Source organism: Mercurialis annua, linkage group LG2, assembly GCF_937616625.2.
Source record: "Mercurialis annua linkage group LG2, ddMerAnnu1.2, whole genome shotgun sequence".
Classification (NCBI taxonomy): domain Eukaryota; kingdom Viridiplantae; phylum Streptophyta; class Magnoliopsida; order Malpighiales; family Euphorbiaceae; genus Mercurialis; species Mercurialis annua.
In genome coordinates, this window is record NC_065571.1 from 17,437,727 (window position 1) to 17,456,787 (window position 19,061).

General features: G+C 40.0%; 4 protein-coding genes across 5 annotated transcripts; 2 read left to right on the plus strand and 2 right to left on the minus strand.

Annotated features, from left to right (window-relative positions):
• Nucleotides 1–459: 459 nt before the first annotated feature.
• Nucleotides 460–2,940, plus strand: LOC126669502 (protein MAINTENANCE OF MERISTEMS-like). Its single transcript, XM_050362986.2, has 5 exons — nt 460–816; nt 903–1,316; nt 1,575–2,119; nt 2,205–2,615; nt 2,696–2,940. Exons 1-5 carry the CDS (start codon nt 543–545, stop codon nt 2,867–2,869), a joined length of 1,818 nt encoding a protein of 605 aa, XP_050218943.1. The 5' UTR covers nt 460–542; the 3' UTR covers nt 2,870–2,940.
• Nucleotides 2,941–3,102: 162 nt separating this feature from the next.
• Nucleotides 3,103–6,131, minus strand: LOC126669499 (uncharacterized). Its single transcript, XM_050362983.2, has 6 exons — nt 5,231–6,131; nt 4,647–5,147; nt 4,339–4,562; nt 3,887–4,258; nt 3,524–3,798; nt 3,103–3,432 (listed from the first exon to the last, which is right to left on the minus strand). Exons 1-6 carry the CDS (start codon nt 5,701–5,703, stop codon nt 3,103–3,105), a joined length of 2,175 nt encoding a protein of 724 aa, XP_050218940.2. The 5' UTR covers nt 5,704–6,131.
• A 785-nt stretch (nt 6,132–6,916) lies between these two features.
• LOC126669501 (protein MAINTENANCE OF MERISTEMS-like) lies at nt 6,917–10,023 on the plus strand. 2 transcript variants are annotated; one of them, XM_050362984.2, is made up of 6 exons: nt 6,917–7,042; nt 7,618–7,903; nt 7,990–8,403; nt 8,662–9,206; nt 9,292–9,702; nt 9,783–10,023. In XM_050362984.2, exons 1-6 carry the CDS (start codon nt 7,004–7,006, stop codon nt 9,954–9,956), a joined length of 1,869 nt encoding a protein of 622 aa, XP_050218941.1. In that variant the 5' UTR covers nt 6,917–7,003; the 3' UTR covers nt 9,957–10,023. The 2 variants fall into 2 exon arrangements, with proteins under 2 accessions (XP_050218941.1, XP_050218942.1); XM_050362985.2 differs by having other exon boundaries at nt 6,956–7,042; nt 7,623–7,903; nt 9,783–10,016.
• Nucleotides 10,024–10,189: 166 nt separating this feature from the next.
• On the minus strand, nt 10,190–13,218 carry LOC126668299 (uncharacterized). Its single transcript, XM_050361504.2, has 6 exons — nt 12,318–13,218; nt 11,734–12,234; nt 11,426–11,649; nt 10,974–11,345; nt 10,611–10,885; nt 10,190–10,519 (listed from the first exon to the last, which is right to left on the minus strand). The coding sequence occupies exons 1-6, from the start codon at nt 12,788–12,790 to the stop codon at nt 10,190–10,192; spliced, it is 2,175 nt and encodes a 724-aa protein (XP_050217461.2). The 5' UTR covers nt 12,791–13,218.
• Between the last annotated feature and the right edge of the window lie 5,843 nt (nt 13,219–19,061).

The following is a 19,061-nucleotide window of genomic DNA, read 5'->3' on the forward strand; positions in this document are numbered from 1 at the left end:
AATTTAAAAAATAGAAAACGGGATTTCACGTCCCCTCCGGAGGAGGGGACGCCGGAAACCGGCGTCCCCTCTTCCGGAGGGGACGTGAAATCCCACGTTCCCTCCGGAAGAGGGAACGTGGATTTCCCACGTTCCCTCTTCCGGAGGGAACGTGCGGCGTCCCCTCCGGAAGGGGGGACGCCGGAAACGGCGTCCCCCCTTCCGGAGGGGACAGGGGACGCTGGCGTCCCCTCCGGAAGGGAGGACGCCGTTTTCGGCGTCCCCCCTTCCGGAGGGGACGAACGGCGTCCCCTCCGGAAGAGGGGACGCCGGAAACGGCGTCCCCCCTTCCGGAGGAGACGTGGGCGTCCGGCGTCCCCTCTTCCGGAGGGGACGCCGGACGCCCGTTCCGTAATTTAATATAATTTATTTTTTTTAAAAAAAAAAAATAAATTTAAAATAAATAATTATTTGAAATAAATTAAATAATTTTACAAATTTATTTAATTTAATATATATTATTTCTATAATTTAAATTATTATAATTGCAGGGCAGAAAGCGTATGGGGAAGACGTTTTTGGCCCCAGAATTAGGGGGATCGGGAGCCCGTCACGTTACGACGCGTAAAGTTTCTGCCTCGGCTCGACGGAAGAAACAAGCGCATACTTCTCCCGATGAGGTCCGCATTTCTGTTGAGGATCTTAGAGAGTCTGATGATTTTGTGAGCTCAGAGGACGAGCCAGAGGACGAGCCAGAGGACGAGCCAAGTGAAAAAATTTACATTTCTAAACGGAAAAAGGGTGCAGGTGGTCGGTTCGTTGGCGACTCGTCATCAGGTAAATATAATTAAATGATTATAATTAATTTAATAATATTGTTAAAAAATTAAATGTAATTTAATTATGTTTACTGTTACTTTCAGGGTCGAACAGACGACCTGAAGAGGTTGACGTGTGGACCGTTACTGGTCCAGTACCTGGTGGACCCGAGGATGACACTGTTATTCCTAGTTTTCTCGGGCATGTCGCTTCTCGGCTATGGGATGGGGCGGACAGAGGCGTGCTGAAGTGTCAGACTAGACATGGAGCTCTGAAGAAGCTGAGACAGTGGTATGAGACGGCCTCAGAGGAGGTTAAGGTGCTGATAGACGGGACTGAGATATCACATCTCCCGTTTATCATGTTTGATCATCTGGATATCCCGCTCCTTTCTGCATTTGTGGAGCGATGGCAGCCAGATACAAACTCTTTTCACATGCCATTCGGGGAGATGACCATCACATTACATGACGTGTGGCATATTCTTCGGATTCCAGTTGCTGGGGCTATGGTTTCAGGTGCGATATTCTGTTATATTTTTTACATTTAATGTTATTTAGAATAAGTTAATTGTTTTAGGTTATTTAATAAAATATTTAGACAAATTAGTTGTTTAATGTGGATTGTGTTTTGGTTTGCCAATTGTAATTTCTTTGCAGGACTTCCCTGAAAAATGGGTGATGCTCATTTTTAGGGGAAGTGCTGCCCAATTTTTTCTAGAAATTTACTGTACCTATTGCGTGATATTAATTTAAATTGCGAAATTATGTTTTCAGGTCAGCCGAACAAGGCTCAGCTGATGGCTTACTGCGTACAGATTTTAGGTATTTCACCAGAGGATCTTGTGAGTAAGACGAGCAAGCATTTTGCCCAGGGAGGTGTGCTGATTGAGTCGATCATCAGCTTATGTAGGCGTGACCGTACTGCAGAGGTGGAGGCAATAGCCTGGATCTGGTTGACGTTAGGTTGCACTCTATTCACTGACAAGAGTGGCCATCGGATTAGACCTGCAACCATATGGGAGGTGCGGGAAGGAGTCACAGATACGAGTACAGTTTCCTGGGGATCAGCTACACTAGCTTATCTCTATCGGCAGCTTGGAATCTCATCGAGAGGAGACTGCTCCGGTTTGACTGGCTGTCTGACACTGCTGCAGACATGGATTTATGAGTACTTTCCATGCTTCCGGCCCCAGCGAGAGCGGTTGTTGATCGAGTCTCATCTTCCTCGAGCTTCTAGCTGGAGTGCTATTGCGTCTGATTGCTCAGCCACCCGACTTCGGTCCTTGCGAGCTCGTTTGGACACGCTGACTGCTGAGGAGGTATGTAAATTTGTTAATCTATTAGTTAAATTTTATTTTATTACGATCGCTATATTTTAATTTTTGTTTTGTAATTTTTTAACAGATCACATGGCTCCCTTTTGGCGGCGAGCCTGCTGCCACCGTAGAGCACACTGCATATTATGGCTGGATAGCGTACCGGGACATTGTCGAGCCGTACATGCCGTCTAGGGTGCTGCGACAGCTGGGTTATGTGCAGACTGTACCTGTGCCAATTTGTCGGCCAATAGGGGCTGTTAGGTCCTGGAAGTCACTCAAGTACTCTGTGGACATGAGTGTGACGATTGCGGTTGACATGTGGAACGCTTTTCCAGTCATGTACAAGCTGCCGTTAATGGGATTTGAGGAAGCCCACGTTATTGCTGGAGGATGCCATCCAGCTTACCTGGACTGGTTCGAGCGCCATTCGCACCCCCGTGTCCTTCCTGGCAGAGATGTTCCACGACGACATCCTCCCCGCAGCAACAACGATTATGTAAGTTTTCATTTTATAATTTAGTGAATATTACATATATTTAACATATTGAATTTACTTGTCTATTTGTGGTATTACAGTGGATGACACTGGTGACCACGAGGTACGAGCATTTCATCCAAAAAGTCAGCACGATTACCGGCCAACATAGACAGCACTGCGACTTTGACGGCATTCCGGAGTTGGAGACTGAGACGGAGGAGGCCAGCACGGATTTGGAGAGAATCATGGCCGCTTGGCGCATTGCTGACTGAGTGTTGTTAGTATATGCTGTATGTTTATATTATTAGTACTTTTTTCTGATTATGGACTTGTTTTCTTTAGATGTTAGTTTCTAGAGAATTTTTTTATATTATGTACGTGTATGTTTTTATGCAATTTCATGAACATTTTTAAATATTACGTACTGTGGAGTTCAAAAATATTACACGTATAATAATAAAACACACAATCAGCATAATTACCGAATAAACAATTTACAATCAACTCAATCTGCCATACCTATCAAACTATCCCATTGCTCTCTCCTATTAGCATATAAAGTATGCCAAGACTGAACAGTATGGTCCCTGTGCTGGAACCACAGGGTGGGAATTGGTGGGACAGGAAAATTATCCTGCAGATTCAACCTAACAAAATGTGCGCGTCCACTAATATACAATATCACTATCTCCTTCGATGGTCGTGAGTGAACCTCAGAGGAATGCAAAGGCAGAACAGTAAACGAAGAGAACCGCGTCTGTTGTAGCGTCCCGCCTTGTATGTAAATAACAGCTGCATTGAAGATAGTGGCAATAGGGAACAAGTCATCCAATACCTGCATCCATTTAATAAGTCAGAATATAAATATCATTTTTTTAAAAAAATATAATAACTTTGTGATAAATTTATATAATTCAATTAAATACCTGCATCCAGTAGCTAGGGCCACACTCTCCGCCTTCCCAGCTAATACGTGTAATGGCCGCTTGCAACCCATCAATGAAAATACCCTCGTATCGATAAGGGTGGGCGGAGATTTCGTTTGCAATGTTCATTCTAGTCATTCCCCACATCTTCTCGTCACCATATATGTGGTCTGCCACCACGCGAAATCCACAGTTGCCGTCTCCACGCACGTCCACAAGCTCGTCAACGAATGGTAAAAGGAATCCTGGAATAACCTCCGCATTTTGCAAACCAGCTGCGGGAAATAAAAAAAATATTATTATAAATAACAAGGATACTACTACAGTAGACGTACATAACGAATAATAGTGGATGATAATTACCTGACGCGGATGTACGATTTTTCTGAGCTTTGGAAGATTTAGGACGACCAGGTACACGGTCCTTGTACTCATGACGACTCGGATCCCGCTTCGTTGATTTGCTCCCCTTTGGTCGACCTTTGACATTTGTTTTAACTTCTGGTTCCATGTAGCCTAAGTCTTCGGGGTGAAGTCGCTCTCGAACAATACGAGAAATATCACGCAACACTGAAGGATCCTTAGTCATGACCTCCTCGGCGACCTCGTGAAAATACTGATGTTCCTCAGTCTGAAAACCAGCAAAATCGGGTTGCGCAGATGTGTCCAACCCATCGCCGAGAATAACAAGTTTCGTCCAAAACGGGTGTATACTGTCAAGGCTGATCGGGTTACCTACAAATAACACATATTAGCTTTCAATAACAATATTAATATTTTTAATATTAGTATTCAATGAAAGTGGTGCGTGATACCTGAATCGACCACCGCTCGCAGCTCACATGCACAGGGGATCTGATGTGTTGATCTAACCACACAACCACAGCGATCGTAGACATCGGTACTCAATTCTCGCATACGCCTTAGTTCTTTCGATATTAAATCCAGACAGTAATGCGACACTCTGCATGAGAGCTTGTCAAATGGAAAACCGCGTCGATGTACGCCAATAGTCCGTCTGGAGTCCTCAAGTGTTTTGCTGCAGTAATTTTAAAACATTTATGTTAATAACAATGACAACATAGTTTGTATAAGTACTAATATTACTCGAGAAGAATGTTACCGGATATCTATCAGCTGCGACTGTATAACTTTGTCGACCTTCGTCCAGACTGTGTCCAGAGCACCGGTGCTAGAGTTGAGCCACTGCTTAAGCTGAGCATGTGCGCTCTCGACTCTACATGTGGTGGTGTTTCCAAAATGTAGGACTAAGTCCGTCCAGCAAGATACGAACTTCTCTCTGTGTCCCAGCCAAGTCCCCTCAATGTACTGTATCAACCCTGGAAAACCTTTAAACCGATCTCTGAAGTGCTCCACAGCTATGTTATATTTATCAAAACTTGGCGCTCTGATAATTTTCTTCCATGTACTATTCTTGAAAATTTCAGCAAACTCTTGGTTTTTCCCACTAATTCTGTACACTCTATCTTCTACGTCCTTATTTATGTGCCACGTACATAGTAGATGAGAAGAACGTGGGAAAACCTCTGACACTGGTCTCATAAGCCCCAATTCTCGATCAGTAAGAATAGCGCTCGGATGAATATGTTCCCCAATCAAGCACCTGCATTATTGCCCGATGATTTAATAAGTAATTTGAATTTGAATATCATTAAAATATCAAATAACATAATTATAATTAAATACCTCAGTCTCTCCAATACCCATCTGTAGCTCCCTTCAGTCTCATCCTTCATAATTGCATATGCAATTATGAAGTTCTTGTTGCAAGGAGTCATTCCAATAATCTCCAAAAAAGGCAGCTTGTACTTGTTCGTCTTGTACGTGGAGTCCATGCCGATGATCCAGTAGTACGTACGAAGTAGTCTCACTGAATCAGGATGAGCCATGAAAATATGGGTCAACACACCTGTATCCTCCTCAGCAAGAGTCCAGTGTACATAATCATTTTGCTGAGCCATGTGATAAAATTGCCCAACCACATCTCTACCTTCAAAGCTAGACTTTCTCAAAGTCTCTCTATAGTTGTACACTTGCTTTATTCTAGGGTTGTCAGATGGTACTTTTTCTTTTAAAGCTGCCATGATAGAACACGGCTTCGCTTGTGCCGCAGTCATATCTCGCACAATTTCTTTGGCCTCGCCACTCAGCCCACTCATCTGACGGTATCCTTCAGGATACACAGCTAGAGCATGGTTGTGTGTACTCGAAATACCAGGATCTGTAAGTATAAACCATGCAGTCTTTCCTAATTTGACAATAATTTTAAATTTGCACTTACACGCTTTTGTCTTCGTATTTTTCCGTACGAAGGAATCAGAATCTGTGAATGAACCTCTGTAACGCTCACCCCGAGCACATCGTAGAAGCTTCTTTTTCCCCTCGTTCTTATGTGACGAAATGACTAATTCAAATCCAATCTTTATAGCAGTACTCTTAGCCCAAGTAATTGCTTCAACATCACTATCAAACCCATGATCTAGCTTAAACCAATCGCTGTAATCAATTCCATCACCGCCATAATCTTCTAAATCAACCTGCAAAACATAAATACTTACGTTTAACAAATCGAAATAATATGTAATAAAAAGTCGTAATAATATGGAATAAAAAATTACTGTAATTATTAAAAGTTAATTTCAACGTTTTTTTTAGCATTAATTAATTTCCGGCCGCGACGTTTCGGTCGCGGCCGGAAAAGGGGACGCCGGCGTCCTCTCCAGAGGAGAGGACGCCGGCGTTGGGCGTCCCCTCTAGAGGAGGGGACGCCCAGCTCCACGTCCCCTCTAGAAGAGGGGACGTAGAGTTGGGCGTCCCCTCCTCTAGAGGGGACGCCAAACGCCGGCGTCCCCTCTTCTAGAGAGGACGCTCGCGTCCTCTCTAGAAGAGGGGACGCCCAAAATTGGCGTCCCCTCTAGAGGAGAGGACGTGGAATTTCACGTCCTCTCCTCTGGAGGGAACGTGAAATCCAATCGTCCCCTCCTCTGGAGGGAACGTGAAATCCAATCGTCCCCCTTGAAAAAATTTAAAAAAATATTTAAAAAATTTAATTATTACCCCAGAAAAGCCGGAAAAACTTGTTTCCGAATGCCGATACTCGTTTCCCGACGAATTATACTCGTTATCCGTCATTTTACTCGGCTTTTTACATATTTTTCCGAATGTGTTCGAATAAGTTGAGAGAATCTTGGTTTTTTTTTTTTGCAAATTTTTCTAAAAGGGCAGAAAATGTCTTTTGCCTGTGCGGTGGTAAGCAAAAGGGGGCGGCGAATAGCAATACCCTATTTTTATCGTGTAATTCAATAACTGGATTGCTATTCGCCGCCCCCTTTTGCTTAGCACCGCACAGGCGAAGGACAATTTTACCCTTTTCACATTTTCAATAGAAAACCAATTCATAAAAAAAAAACTAAATCCTCTCAACTCATTCAACTTTTCACAAATTCATATTTTACGAAAATGTCGGATTTGGAACGAGATAGAAATCGACAACCTCCGGTAAGTATTTTTTTTTATTAATTTCGGTTTTTTTTTTTAAAAAAACAATTTAAAAAATAGAAAACGGGATTTCACGTCCCCTCCGGAGGAGGGGACGCCGGAAACCGGCGTCCCCTCTTCCGGAGGGGACGTGAAATCCCACGTTCCCTCCGGAAGAGGGAACGTGGATTTCCCACGTTCCCTCTTCCGGAGGGAACGTGCGGCGTCCCCTCCGGAAGGGGGGACGCCGGAAACGGCGTCCCCCCTTCCGGAGGGGACAGGGGACGCTGGCGTCCCCTCCGGAAGGGAGGACGCCGTTTTCGGCGTCCCCCCTTCCGGAGGGGACGAACGGCGTCCCCTCCGGAAGAGGGGACGCCGGAAACGGCGTCCCCCCTTCCGGAGGAGACGTGGGCGTCCGGCGTCCCCTCTTCCGGAGGGGACGCCGGACGCCCGTTCCGTAATTTAATATAATTTATTTTTTTTAAAAAAAAAAATAAATTTAAAATAAATAATTATTTGAAATAAATTAAATAATTTTACAAATTTATTTAATTTAATATATATTATTTCTATAATTTAAATTATTATAATTGCAGGGCAGAAAGCGTATGGGGAAGACGTTTTTGGCCCCAGAATTAGGGGGATCGGGAGCCCGTCACGTTACGACGCGTAAAGTTTCTGCCTCGGCTCGACGGAAGAAACAAGCGCATACTTCTCCCGATGAGGTCCGCATTTCTGTTGAGGATCTTAGAGAGTCTGATGATTTTGTGAGCTCAGAGGACGAGCCAGAGGACGAGCCAGAGGACGAGCCAAGTGAAAAAATTTACATTTCTAAACGGAAAAAGGGTGCAGGTGGTCGGTTCGTTGGCGACTCGTCATCAGGTAAATATAATTAAATGATTATAATTAATTTAATAATATTGTTAAAAAATTAAATGTAATTTAATTATGTTTACTGTTACTTTCAGGGTCGAACAGACGACCTGAAGAGGTTGACGTGTGGACCGTTACTGGTCCAGTACCTGGTGGACCCGAGGATGACACTGTTATTCCTAGTTTTCTCGGGCATGTCGCTTCTCGGCTATGGGATGGGGCGGACAGAGGCGTGCTGAAGTGTCAGACTAGACATGGAGCTCTGAAGAAGCTGAGACAGTGGTATGAGACGGCCTCAGAGGAGGTTAAGGTGCTGATAGACGGGACTGAGATATCACATCTCCCGTTTATCATGTTTGATCATCTGGATATCCCGCTCCTTTCTGCATTTGTGGAGCGATGGCAGCCAGATACAAACTCTTTTCACATGCCATTCGGGGAGATGACCATCACATTACATGACGTGTGGCATATTCTTCGGATTCCAGTTGCTGGGGCTATGGTTTCAGGTGCGATATTCTGTTATATTTTTTACATTTAATGTTATTTAGAATAAGTTAATTGTTTTAGGTTATTTAATAAAATATTTAGACAAATTAGTTGTTTAATGTGGATTGTGTTTTGGTTTGCCAATTGTAATTTCTTTGCAGGACTTCCCTGAAAAATGGGTGATGCTCATTTTTAGGGGAAGTGCTGCCCAATTTTTTCTAGAAATTTACTGTACCTATTGCGTGATATTAATTTAAATTGCGAAATTATGTTTTCAGGTCAGCCGAACAAGGCTCAGCTGATGGCTTACTGCGTACAGATTTTAGGTATTTCACCAGAGGATCTTGTGAGTAAGACGAGCAAGCATTTTGCCCAGGGAGGTGTGCTGATTGAGTCGATCATCAGCTTATGTAGGCGTGACCGTACTGCAGAGGTGGAGGCAATAGCCTGGATCTGGTTGACGTTAGGTTGCACTCTATTCACTGACAAGAGTGGCCATCGGATTAGACCTGCAACCATATGGGAGGTGCGGGAAGGAGTCACAGATACGAGTACAGTTTCCTGGGGATCAGCTACACTAGCTTATCTCTATCGGCAGCTTGGAATCTCATCGAGAGGAGACTGCTCCGGTTTGACTGGCTGTCTGACACTGCTGCAGACATGGATTTATGAGTACTTTCCATGCTTCCGGCCCCAGCGAGAGCGGTTGTTGATCGAGTCTCATCTTCCTCGAGCTTCTAGCTGGAGTGCTATTGCGTCTGATTGCTCAGCCACCCGACTTCGGTCCTTGCGAGCTCGTTTGGACACGCTGACTGCTGAGGAGGTATGTAAATTTGTTAATCTATTAGTTAAATTTTATTTTATTACGATCGCTATATTTTAATTTTTGTTTTGTAATTTTTTAACAGATCACATGGCTCCCTTTTGGCGGCGAGCCTGCTGCCACCGTAGAGCACACTGCATATTATGGCTGGATAGCGTACCGGGACATTGTCGAGCCGTACATGCCGTCTAGGGTGCTGCGACAGCTGGGTTATGTGCAGACTGTACCTGTGCCAATTTGTCGGCCAATAGGGGCTGTTAGGTCCTGGAAGTCACTCAAGTACTCTGTGGACATGAGTGTGACGATTGCGGTTGACATGTGGAACGCTTTTCCAGTCATGTACAAGCTGCCGTTAATGGGATTTGAGGAAGCCCACGTTATTGCTGGAGGATGCCATCCAGCTTACCTGGACTGGTTCGAGCGCCATTCGCACCCCCGTGTCCTTCCTGGCAGAGATGTTCCACGACGACATCCTCCCCGCAGCAACAACGATTATGTAAGTTTTCATTTTATAATTTAGTGAATATTACATATATTTAACATATTGAATTTACTTGTCTATTTGTGGTATTACAGTGGATGACACTGGTGACCACGAGGTACGAGCATTTCATCCAAAAAGTCAGCACGATTACCGGCCAACATAGACAGCACTGCGACTTTGACGGCATTCCGGAGTTGGAGACTGAGACGGAGGAGGCCAGCACGGATTTGGAGAGAATCATGGCCGCTTGGCGCATTGCTGACTGAGTGTTGTTAGTATATGCTGTATGTTTATATTATTAGTACTTTTTTCTGATTATGGACTTGTTTTCTTTAGATGTTAGTTTCTAGAGAATTTTTTTATATTATGTACGTGTATGTTTTTATGCAATTTCATGAACATTTTTAAATATTACGTACTGTGGAGTTCAAAAATATTACACGTATAATAATAAAACACACAATCAGCATAATTACCGAATAAACAATTTACAATCAACTCAATCTGCCATACCTATCAAACTATCCCATTGCTCTCTCCTATTAGCATATAAAGTATGCCAAGACTGAACAGTATGGTCCCTGTGCTGGAACCACAGGGTGGGAATTGGTGGGACAGGAAAATTATCCTGCAGATTCAACCTAACAAAATGTGCGCGTCCACTAATATACAATATCACTATCTCCTTCGATGGTCGTGAGTGAACCTCAGAGGAATGCAAAGGCAGAACAGTAAACGAAGAGAACCGCGTCTGTTGTAGCGTCCCGCCTTGTATGTAAATAACAGCTGCATTGAAGATAGTGGCAATAGGGAACAAGTCATCCAATACCTGCATCCATTTAATAAGTCAGAATATAAATATCATTTTTTTAAAAAAATATAATAACTTTGTGATAAATTTATATAATTCAATTAAATACCTGCATCCAGTAGCTAGGGCCACACTCTCCGCCTTCCCAGCTAATACGTGTAATGGCCGCTTGCAACCCATCAATGAAAATACCCTCGTATCGATAAGGGTGGGCGGAGATTTCGTTTGCAATGTTCATTCTAGTCATTCCCCACATCTTCTCGTCACCATATATGTGGTCTGCCACCACGCGAAATCCACAGTTGCCGTCTCCACGCACGTCCACAAGCTCGTCAACGAATGGTAAAAGGAATCCTGGAATAACCTCCGCATTTTGCAAACCAGCTGCGGGAAATAAAAAAAATATTATTATAAATAACAAGGATACTACTACAGTAGACGTACATAACGAATAATAGTGGATGATAATTACCTGACGCGGATGTACGATTTTTCTGAGCTTTGGAAGATTTAGGACGACCAGGTACACGGTCCTTGTACTCATGACGACTCGGATCCCGCTTCGTTGATTTGCTCCCCTTTGGTCGACCTTTGACATTTGTTTTAACTTCTGGTTCCATGTAGCCTAAGTCTTCGGGGTGAAGTCGCTCTCGAACAATACGAGAAATATCACGCAACACTGAAGGATCCTTAGTCATGACCTCCTCGGCGACCTCGTGAAAATACTGATGTTCCTCAGTCTGAAAACCAGCAAAATCGGGTTGCGCAGATGTGTCCAACCCATCGCCGAGAATAACAAGTTTCGTCCAAAACGGGTGTATACTGTCAAGGCTGATCGGGTTACCTACAAATAACACATATTAGCTTTCAATAACAATATTAATATTTTTAATATTAGTATTCAATGAAAGTGGTGCGTGATACCTGAATCGACCACCGCTCGCAGCTCACATGCACAGGGGATCTGATGTGTTGATCTAACCACACAACCACAGCGATCGTAGACATCGGTACTCAATTCTCGCATACGCCTTAGTTCTTTCGATATTAAATCCAGACAGTAATGCGACACTCTGCATGAGAGCTTGTCAAATGGAAAACCGCGTCGATGTACGCCAATAGTCCGTCTGGAGTCCTCAAGTGTTTTGCTGCAGTAATTTTAAAACATTTATGTTAATAACAATGACAACATAGTTTGTATAAGTACTAATATTACTCGAGAAGAATGTTACCGGATATCTATCAGCTGCGACTGTATAACTTTGTCGACCTTCGTCCAGACTGTGTCCAGAGCACCGGTGCTAGAGTTGAGCCACTGCTTAAGCTGAGCATGTGCGCTCTCGACTCTACATGTGGTGGTGTTTCCAAAATGTAGGACTAAGTCCGTCCAGCAAGATACGAACTTCTCTCTGTGTCCCAGCCAAGTCCCCTCAATGTACTGTATCAACCCTGGAAAACCTTTAAACCGATCTCTGAAGTGCTCCACAGCTATGTTATATTTATCAAAACTTGGCGCTCTGATAATTTTCTTCCATGTACTATTCTTGAAAATTTCAGCAAACTCTTGGTTTTTCCCACTAATTCTGTACACTCTATCTTCTACGTCCTTATTTATGTGCCACGTACATAGTAGATGAGAAGAACGTGGGAAAACCTCTGACACTGGTCTCATAAGCCCCAATTCTCGATCAGTAAGAATAGCGCTCGGATGAATATGTTCCCCAATCAAGCACCTGCATTATTGCCCGATGATTTAATAAGTAATTTGAATTTGAATATCATTAAAATATCAAATAACATAATTATAATTAAATACCTCAGTCTCTCCAATACCCATCTGTAGCTCCCTTCAGTCTCATCCTTCATAATTGCATATGCAATTATGAAGTTCTTGTTGCAAGGAGTCATTCCAATAATCTCCAAAAAAGGCAGCTTGTACTTGTTCGTCTTGTACGTGGAGTCCATGCCGATGATCCAGTAGTACGTACGAAGTAGTCTCACTGAATCAGGATGAGCCATGAAAATATGGGTCAACACACCTGTATCCTCCTCAGCAAGAGTCCAGTGTACATAATCATTTTGCTGAGCCATGTGATAAAATTGCCCAACCACATCTCTACCTTCAAAGCTAGACTTTCTCAAAGTCTCTCTATAGTTGTACACTTGCTTTATTCTAGGGTTGTCAGATGGTACTTTTTCTTTTAAAGCTGCCATGATAGAACACGGCTTCGCTTGTGCCGCAGTCATATCTCGCACAATTTCTTTGGCCTCGCCACTCAGCCCACTCATCTGACGGTATCCTTCAGGATACACAGCTAGAGCATGGTTGTGTGTACTCGAAATACCAGGATCTGTAAGTATAAACCATGCAGTCTTTCCTAATTTGACAATAATTTTAAATTTGCACTTACACGCTTTTGTCTTCGTATTTTTCCGTACGAAGGAATCAGAATCTGTGAATGAACCTCTGTAACGCTCACCCCGAGCACATCGTAGAAGCTTCTTTTTCCCCTCGTTCTTATGTGACGAAATGACTAATTCAAATCCAATCTTTATAGCAGTACTCTTAGCCCAAGTAATTGCTTCAACATCACTATCAAACCCATGATCTAGCTTAAACCAATCGCTGTAATCAATTCCATCACCGCCATAATCTTCTAAATCAACCTGCAAAACATAAATACTTACGTTTAACAAATCGAAATAATATGTAATAAAAAGTCGTAATAATATGGAATAAAAAATTACTGTAATTATTAAAAGTTAATTTCAACGTTTTTTTTAGCATTAATTAATTTCCGGCCGCGACGTTTCGGTCGCGGCCGGAAAAGGGGACGCCGGCGTCCTCTCCAGAGGAGAGGACGCCGGCGTTGGGCGTCCCCTCCTCTAGAGGGGACGCCAAACGCCGGCGTCCCCTCTTCTAGAGAGGACGCTCGCGTCCTCTCTAGAAGAGGGGACGCCCAAAATTGGCGTCCCCTCTAGAGGAGAGGACGTGGAATTTCACGTCCTCTCCTCTGGAGGGAACGTGAAATCCAATCGTCCCCTCCTCTGGAGGGAACGTGAAATCCAATCGTCCCCCTTGAAAAAATTTAAAAAAATATTTAAAAAATTTAATTATTACCCCAGAAAAGCCGGAAAAACTTGTTTCCGAATGCCGATACTCGTTTCCCGACGAATTATACTCGTTATCCGTCATTTTACTCGGCTTTTTACATATTTTTCCGAATGTGTTCGAATAAGTTGAGAGAATCTTGGTTTTTTTTTTTGCAAATTTTTCTAAAAGGGCAGAAAATGTCTTTTGCCTGTGCGGTGGTAAGCAAAAGGGGGCGGCGAATAGCAATACCCAAGAAAAATGGAGTGAAATTAAAAAAAAAATAGACAACAGAGAAGGGAAGAGAAATGAAAGAAAGAGCTTTTTTTATTTTAATTTTTTTTATTGAAGTTTCATTTTTTTGATGCAGCATAGGTAATTATGATTTTAATTTTTTTAAAACTTCAAATTAGTAACTGTAGGACACCTGACGATTTTGTAACGTCTGGTGGGTAAATTGTAGCCACATCAAGCGCGTTTATGGACATGAGACGTCATGAGTCAAAAATTAGACTTGTATTGAAAATTAGGAGCAGTCATAATAGTAGAAGTTCAGATATGATAGGTGATTTATAAGCCCCTCATACAAGTTTAATTTCTGAGAAATATCTAATTAAATAATGAATAGTAAATTTTGTAGGTTAATAAGTTTATATTTAATTGTAAACTGAGTATTATTTTGTTTTCTTTCTTTTTGTTTATCAATTATCATTTTTGTTTTACCGAGAGGTCACTTACTAGAAAGCGATGTTAATTATGTTTTACAATCACATCAAATTCCATGTCATTTAAGAATGAATATATGTAATATTTATAGAACAAAGGATCATTTGACCACCTCAACTTGGCACAAAATATCAAAAAGTCCAAAACTAAAAAATTGGATCATTTATACCCTAAACTTGTCAAAACCGGCTCAACCTCCCCCCACCCTGCCACCATGCTGACATGACACCTTTATTAGAGAGTGAGTTTCATAAATATCATAATTTACTCTAATTAATTATGATTAAACTCTAATTAATTCTGTGACCTTTTTGATCTTTTTCAAAAAAAAACTCAATTTGTTTTTGATTTCCGACGAGAAAGCAACATCTCTTCGTCTCTTCTTCAAGAACATATCGAGATTTGTTCATGTCAAGAACAGATGTAAGGTATGTTCTTGAACGAGGAGCAGAGTGCTCCTCGTTTCCACGAGGAGCATATCTACTCCTCACAAAAAATGAATAATTTTTTTTTGTTAAAAATACAAAATATGGGAGGTGGTGGGGGGGGGGGGAATTTGATATAAAAAAATTTAAAATTAAAAGGATTAAATTGTATTTTTTTAATTATTACATATTAATTTAAAGTGTTAAAATAATTAGGATATATTTCAACTTTTGCCATCAAAAAGCTACGTTGGAAAAAAAAAACCACCATTAAAAATCGGAGAGCGTAACTCATTTTATTGGGTGAGAGTGGCGAGGGAGGTTTTTGAGCTTATTTTGTATAAGTAATTATTTTTTTCTATTTTTAACTTTTTAAATACTTTATGCCAAGTTAAGGGGATAAAATGATCCTTTGTCCATTATTTATAGTATATTTTTAAAATTAAATTTATAATTTGATGACCATTATATATATATATATATATATATATATATATATATATATATATATTTAAAATTAAATATTTATTGACAAATAAGCCTCCGATATCATGAAATGATATTATAATTTGAATAACAAAGAATAAACAATAACAAATACACTTTCTATTTTATAATTAAATGAAAATTTGATATATCCCATAGAATTTGATACTCATTAAACACTCCTAATAGAGTCGTTGGCCTTTGTTGATAAATTTTAAAGGTGTGAAAGTTGATAACTTTTGAAATACAATTCATGAAACCAATAGGATTTCATATGTTGTATACAAAATTACGATACTAATGAATCATCACATTACCTGCTCCCTTTCCACTAATCTAATTTTCATGGATTTTTTTTCTCATTCATAGCTTTTAGAGTGACATCAAATTTAAAAATAAAGGGAAATAGTTTGTTTATGCCTTTAATATTTAATTCAAGTCCCGGATTGGTCTCTATGTTTGATTTGGCTTAAATACACCTCTAACGTTGTAAAATCGTCCAATTTATGCCTCTATTTTTGAGTGGGCTAAATACTGCAAATTTTTCGTCCCGGATTGGTCCCTACGTTTGATTTGGCTTAAATACACCTCTAACGTTGCAAAATCGTCCAATTTATGCCTCTATTTTTGACTGGGTTAAATACTGCAAATTTTTCGTCATTTCTTTCCTACTGGACTGGTGGCATAGATGATACACCTAAGCAAATGTTTTTGTCATTCTCCTAATGTTTATCCCAAAGTCTAAAATTGCCCCTGATGTTTAAATGCTAATTTAAATTATTAATCCAACCAAACTTAATCACCGCCACTACCTCCACCGCCAGCCACCTTTACCTCCACCCCAGACAACCTCTACCATTACACCCCGACCACCTTGTGAATAGATCCAATGAGGATCTGAAAAACAGATCCTATGAAGATCTGTTTGCAGAGAACATATCCTCGTTGGAACCGCTCTCTGCGAGAGAAAGACCTCTAAGAGGATCCATTTGTCTCGCCTGAGTTCGTCTCAGGCGAGACGAAACAGATCCACGTTCTTCGTCTTCATCAGTAGCCCACTGTTCTTTGTGACGAGATGGAAGCAGTTGTAGATCCATAACGGGATGAAGCCGAGAAAGAAGACGATGGCGTTGGGCTTGAAGGGCGATGATGGCAAGGATGGGGATGGAAGCCGCAACAATCGGGGGTGGAGGCGTCCGGGAGGTAGCCGAGGGTGGGGGTTAGCGGTAGCTGGGTTAGCTTAATTTTATGAGAACAGAAAAAAAATTAAATAAGAAAAAAATTAATTCGATGTGTCGGCGGTTGGCAGCGTTTTTCGGCAGCTGGTCGAGGTGGTTAGGGAGTTGGGTGGGGTTTTTTTGGGCTTGATTAAGTTTGGTTGGGTTAATAATTGAGGAAATGTCACCATATACCTCAAAATCTGAAAAGTTTATGTTAGTGACCCAACATAATTTTTTTAGCAAAAATCCCTCTTTTTTAGTTTTCCATTTTCAGCTCTACTCCTTTCATTTACAAATTACTAAATTATCCTTGTCTTATACTTACCACTGTGTACTTTATGCACCTGATTCCCTCCCCTCACTTTCCCTTCTCTTATACGTTAGCAGTGATAGAATTTAGAGGTTATAGATGGGTTTTGGTGGCCGGAGGTGCTGGTTTTACGTGTGATAGTTGTTGCTCCGACTATGGTAATTTCTGGTCTGCCTGAAGTGAGCGGCAGTGGTTGGTCGGCAAAATCAAGTCGAGGAATCAATCAATTCCATCACTAGAGAAATCCAACTGATATGATCCATCGCCGGAAAATAAACATGAGCGGGACAGCGGCGGTCGGAAAAATCAAGTCAATGAATAGCTTCACGGAATCAATCAATTTCATCACTACCAACTGATATGATCCATGGCCGGAAAAATAAAATATGAACGAGACACCGGCAATGTAATCCTTAATAAGATCGTTCATCGATTTCAAAAATTTGCTCTGAACGTTGAATTTCTGTGACATTTGTGGTGGATGTTGTTTATACTTTTATTGACAACAATGATTATGATGATGATGAAGAAGATACAGAAGTTGTCAAAATTGAAAAAAATGAAGGGGTGGGTGGGGAAGGAAGAGGAGATTGATTTTCCAGATGAGTGGAGAATTACCAAGGAAGATAATGAGAAAATGGTGAAATTATAGCAAATTTATTTACAAGGAATAAACTTGCAGATGTATGTTATTGAAGAGACTGAAATTTACCTATAATAAGAAGAGGCCGGTATGGAATATACAGGGATCGATGAAAACTGCACAAAATTGTCTATATTGGAACAACATGTCACTTGTCAGCACATGGAATAGATAATGATCACCAACTTTTAATTAAAAGTTATGAAAAATTAAAAATGATGAAGATAACAAGAGATTGATGATTTCATTTTTATCTGATGAAATGCATTTGGATACTCATATATATGTTGGGCTTCTGTTTTTAGTTTTAGTAGTAGTGCTTATAGTTCAGATTTGTGAAAAATGTTGGTCGTCGGTGAATAGTCTATAAAACCAAAAATTGACCTGATATAAACCTGATGTGAACCTATATTAACTAAACTATTTTAATTCATTTTTTTTATATAAAATTCGTCTTACTACTCTTTACAATCGTAACTGACATTTTATATAGATAAAATTTTGAGATTTAATGTAATATACAAATTAAATATCTCTTTTAAGTGAAAAAAGTATTTGATTGTCTGTAACCAAAAATAAACTTCATATGAACCTCATATGAACCTATATCAACTGAACCATCTTAATTCATTTTTTTATAAAATTTGTTTTACTACTCTTTATGATCTTATTTGATATATTATATAGAGAGATCTTGAGATATAGTCTATTATAAAAATTGAATAACTACTTTTAAGTGAAATGTAATTAACATTCTATAAAACTGAAAATCAATCCGATGTGAACTTATGTCAACTAATTAGTTTAATTCAATTTTTGATAAAATTTGTCTTACTTCTCTTTATAATTTTAAATGACATTATATATAAAGAAAAATTTAAAGTTTAGTGTAATATACAAATTAAATATCTCTTTCAAGTGTACTGTATTTGATAGTCTATAAAACCGAAAATCAATCTGAGGTGAACCTGATATGAACCTATATCAACTAAACTATCTTAATTCATTTTTTTTATAAAATTTGTCTTAGTACTCTTTACAATCTTAACTGATATTTTATATAGATAAAATTTTAAAATTTAATGTAATATACAAATTGAATATATCTTTTAAGTAAAATGTATTTGATAGTTTATAAAACCAAAAATCAACCTTATGTGAACATGATATGAACTAATATCAACTGAACTATTTTAATTTATTTTTTTTATTAAATTTGTTTTACTGCTTTTTACAATCTTATCTGATATTTTATATAAAGAGAATTTTGAGATATATTCTATTATAAAAATTGAACATATGTTTTTAAGTGAAATGTAATTGATAGTCTATAAAACTAAAAAGCAACCTGATGTGAACTATATGTAAACCTGAAATAATACCACATACTGAATTTTTTGGTACAGTTCTTATGAACATATTTAGTTTGATTCTGACTTCTGATTTCATAATTTGTCTTTGGAAGAGTTTTTCCACATTTCAAGTCTACATACATCTACGGAACAATGAGCAAAAATGAATTGGTAGTGACGTGAAATGTAAATGAAATTAATCTGACCTAATGAAATGTATGTGTAGAGATATAACAAGTGAGTTCATGCAAATGTAGCCATTACTACAAGACCAATAATGGAAACTATATAAACCAGCAACACAAAT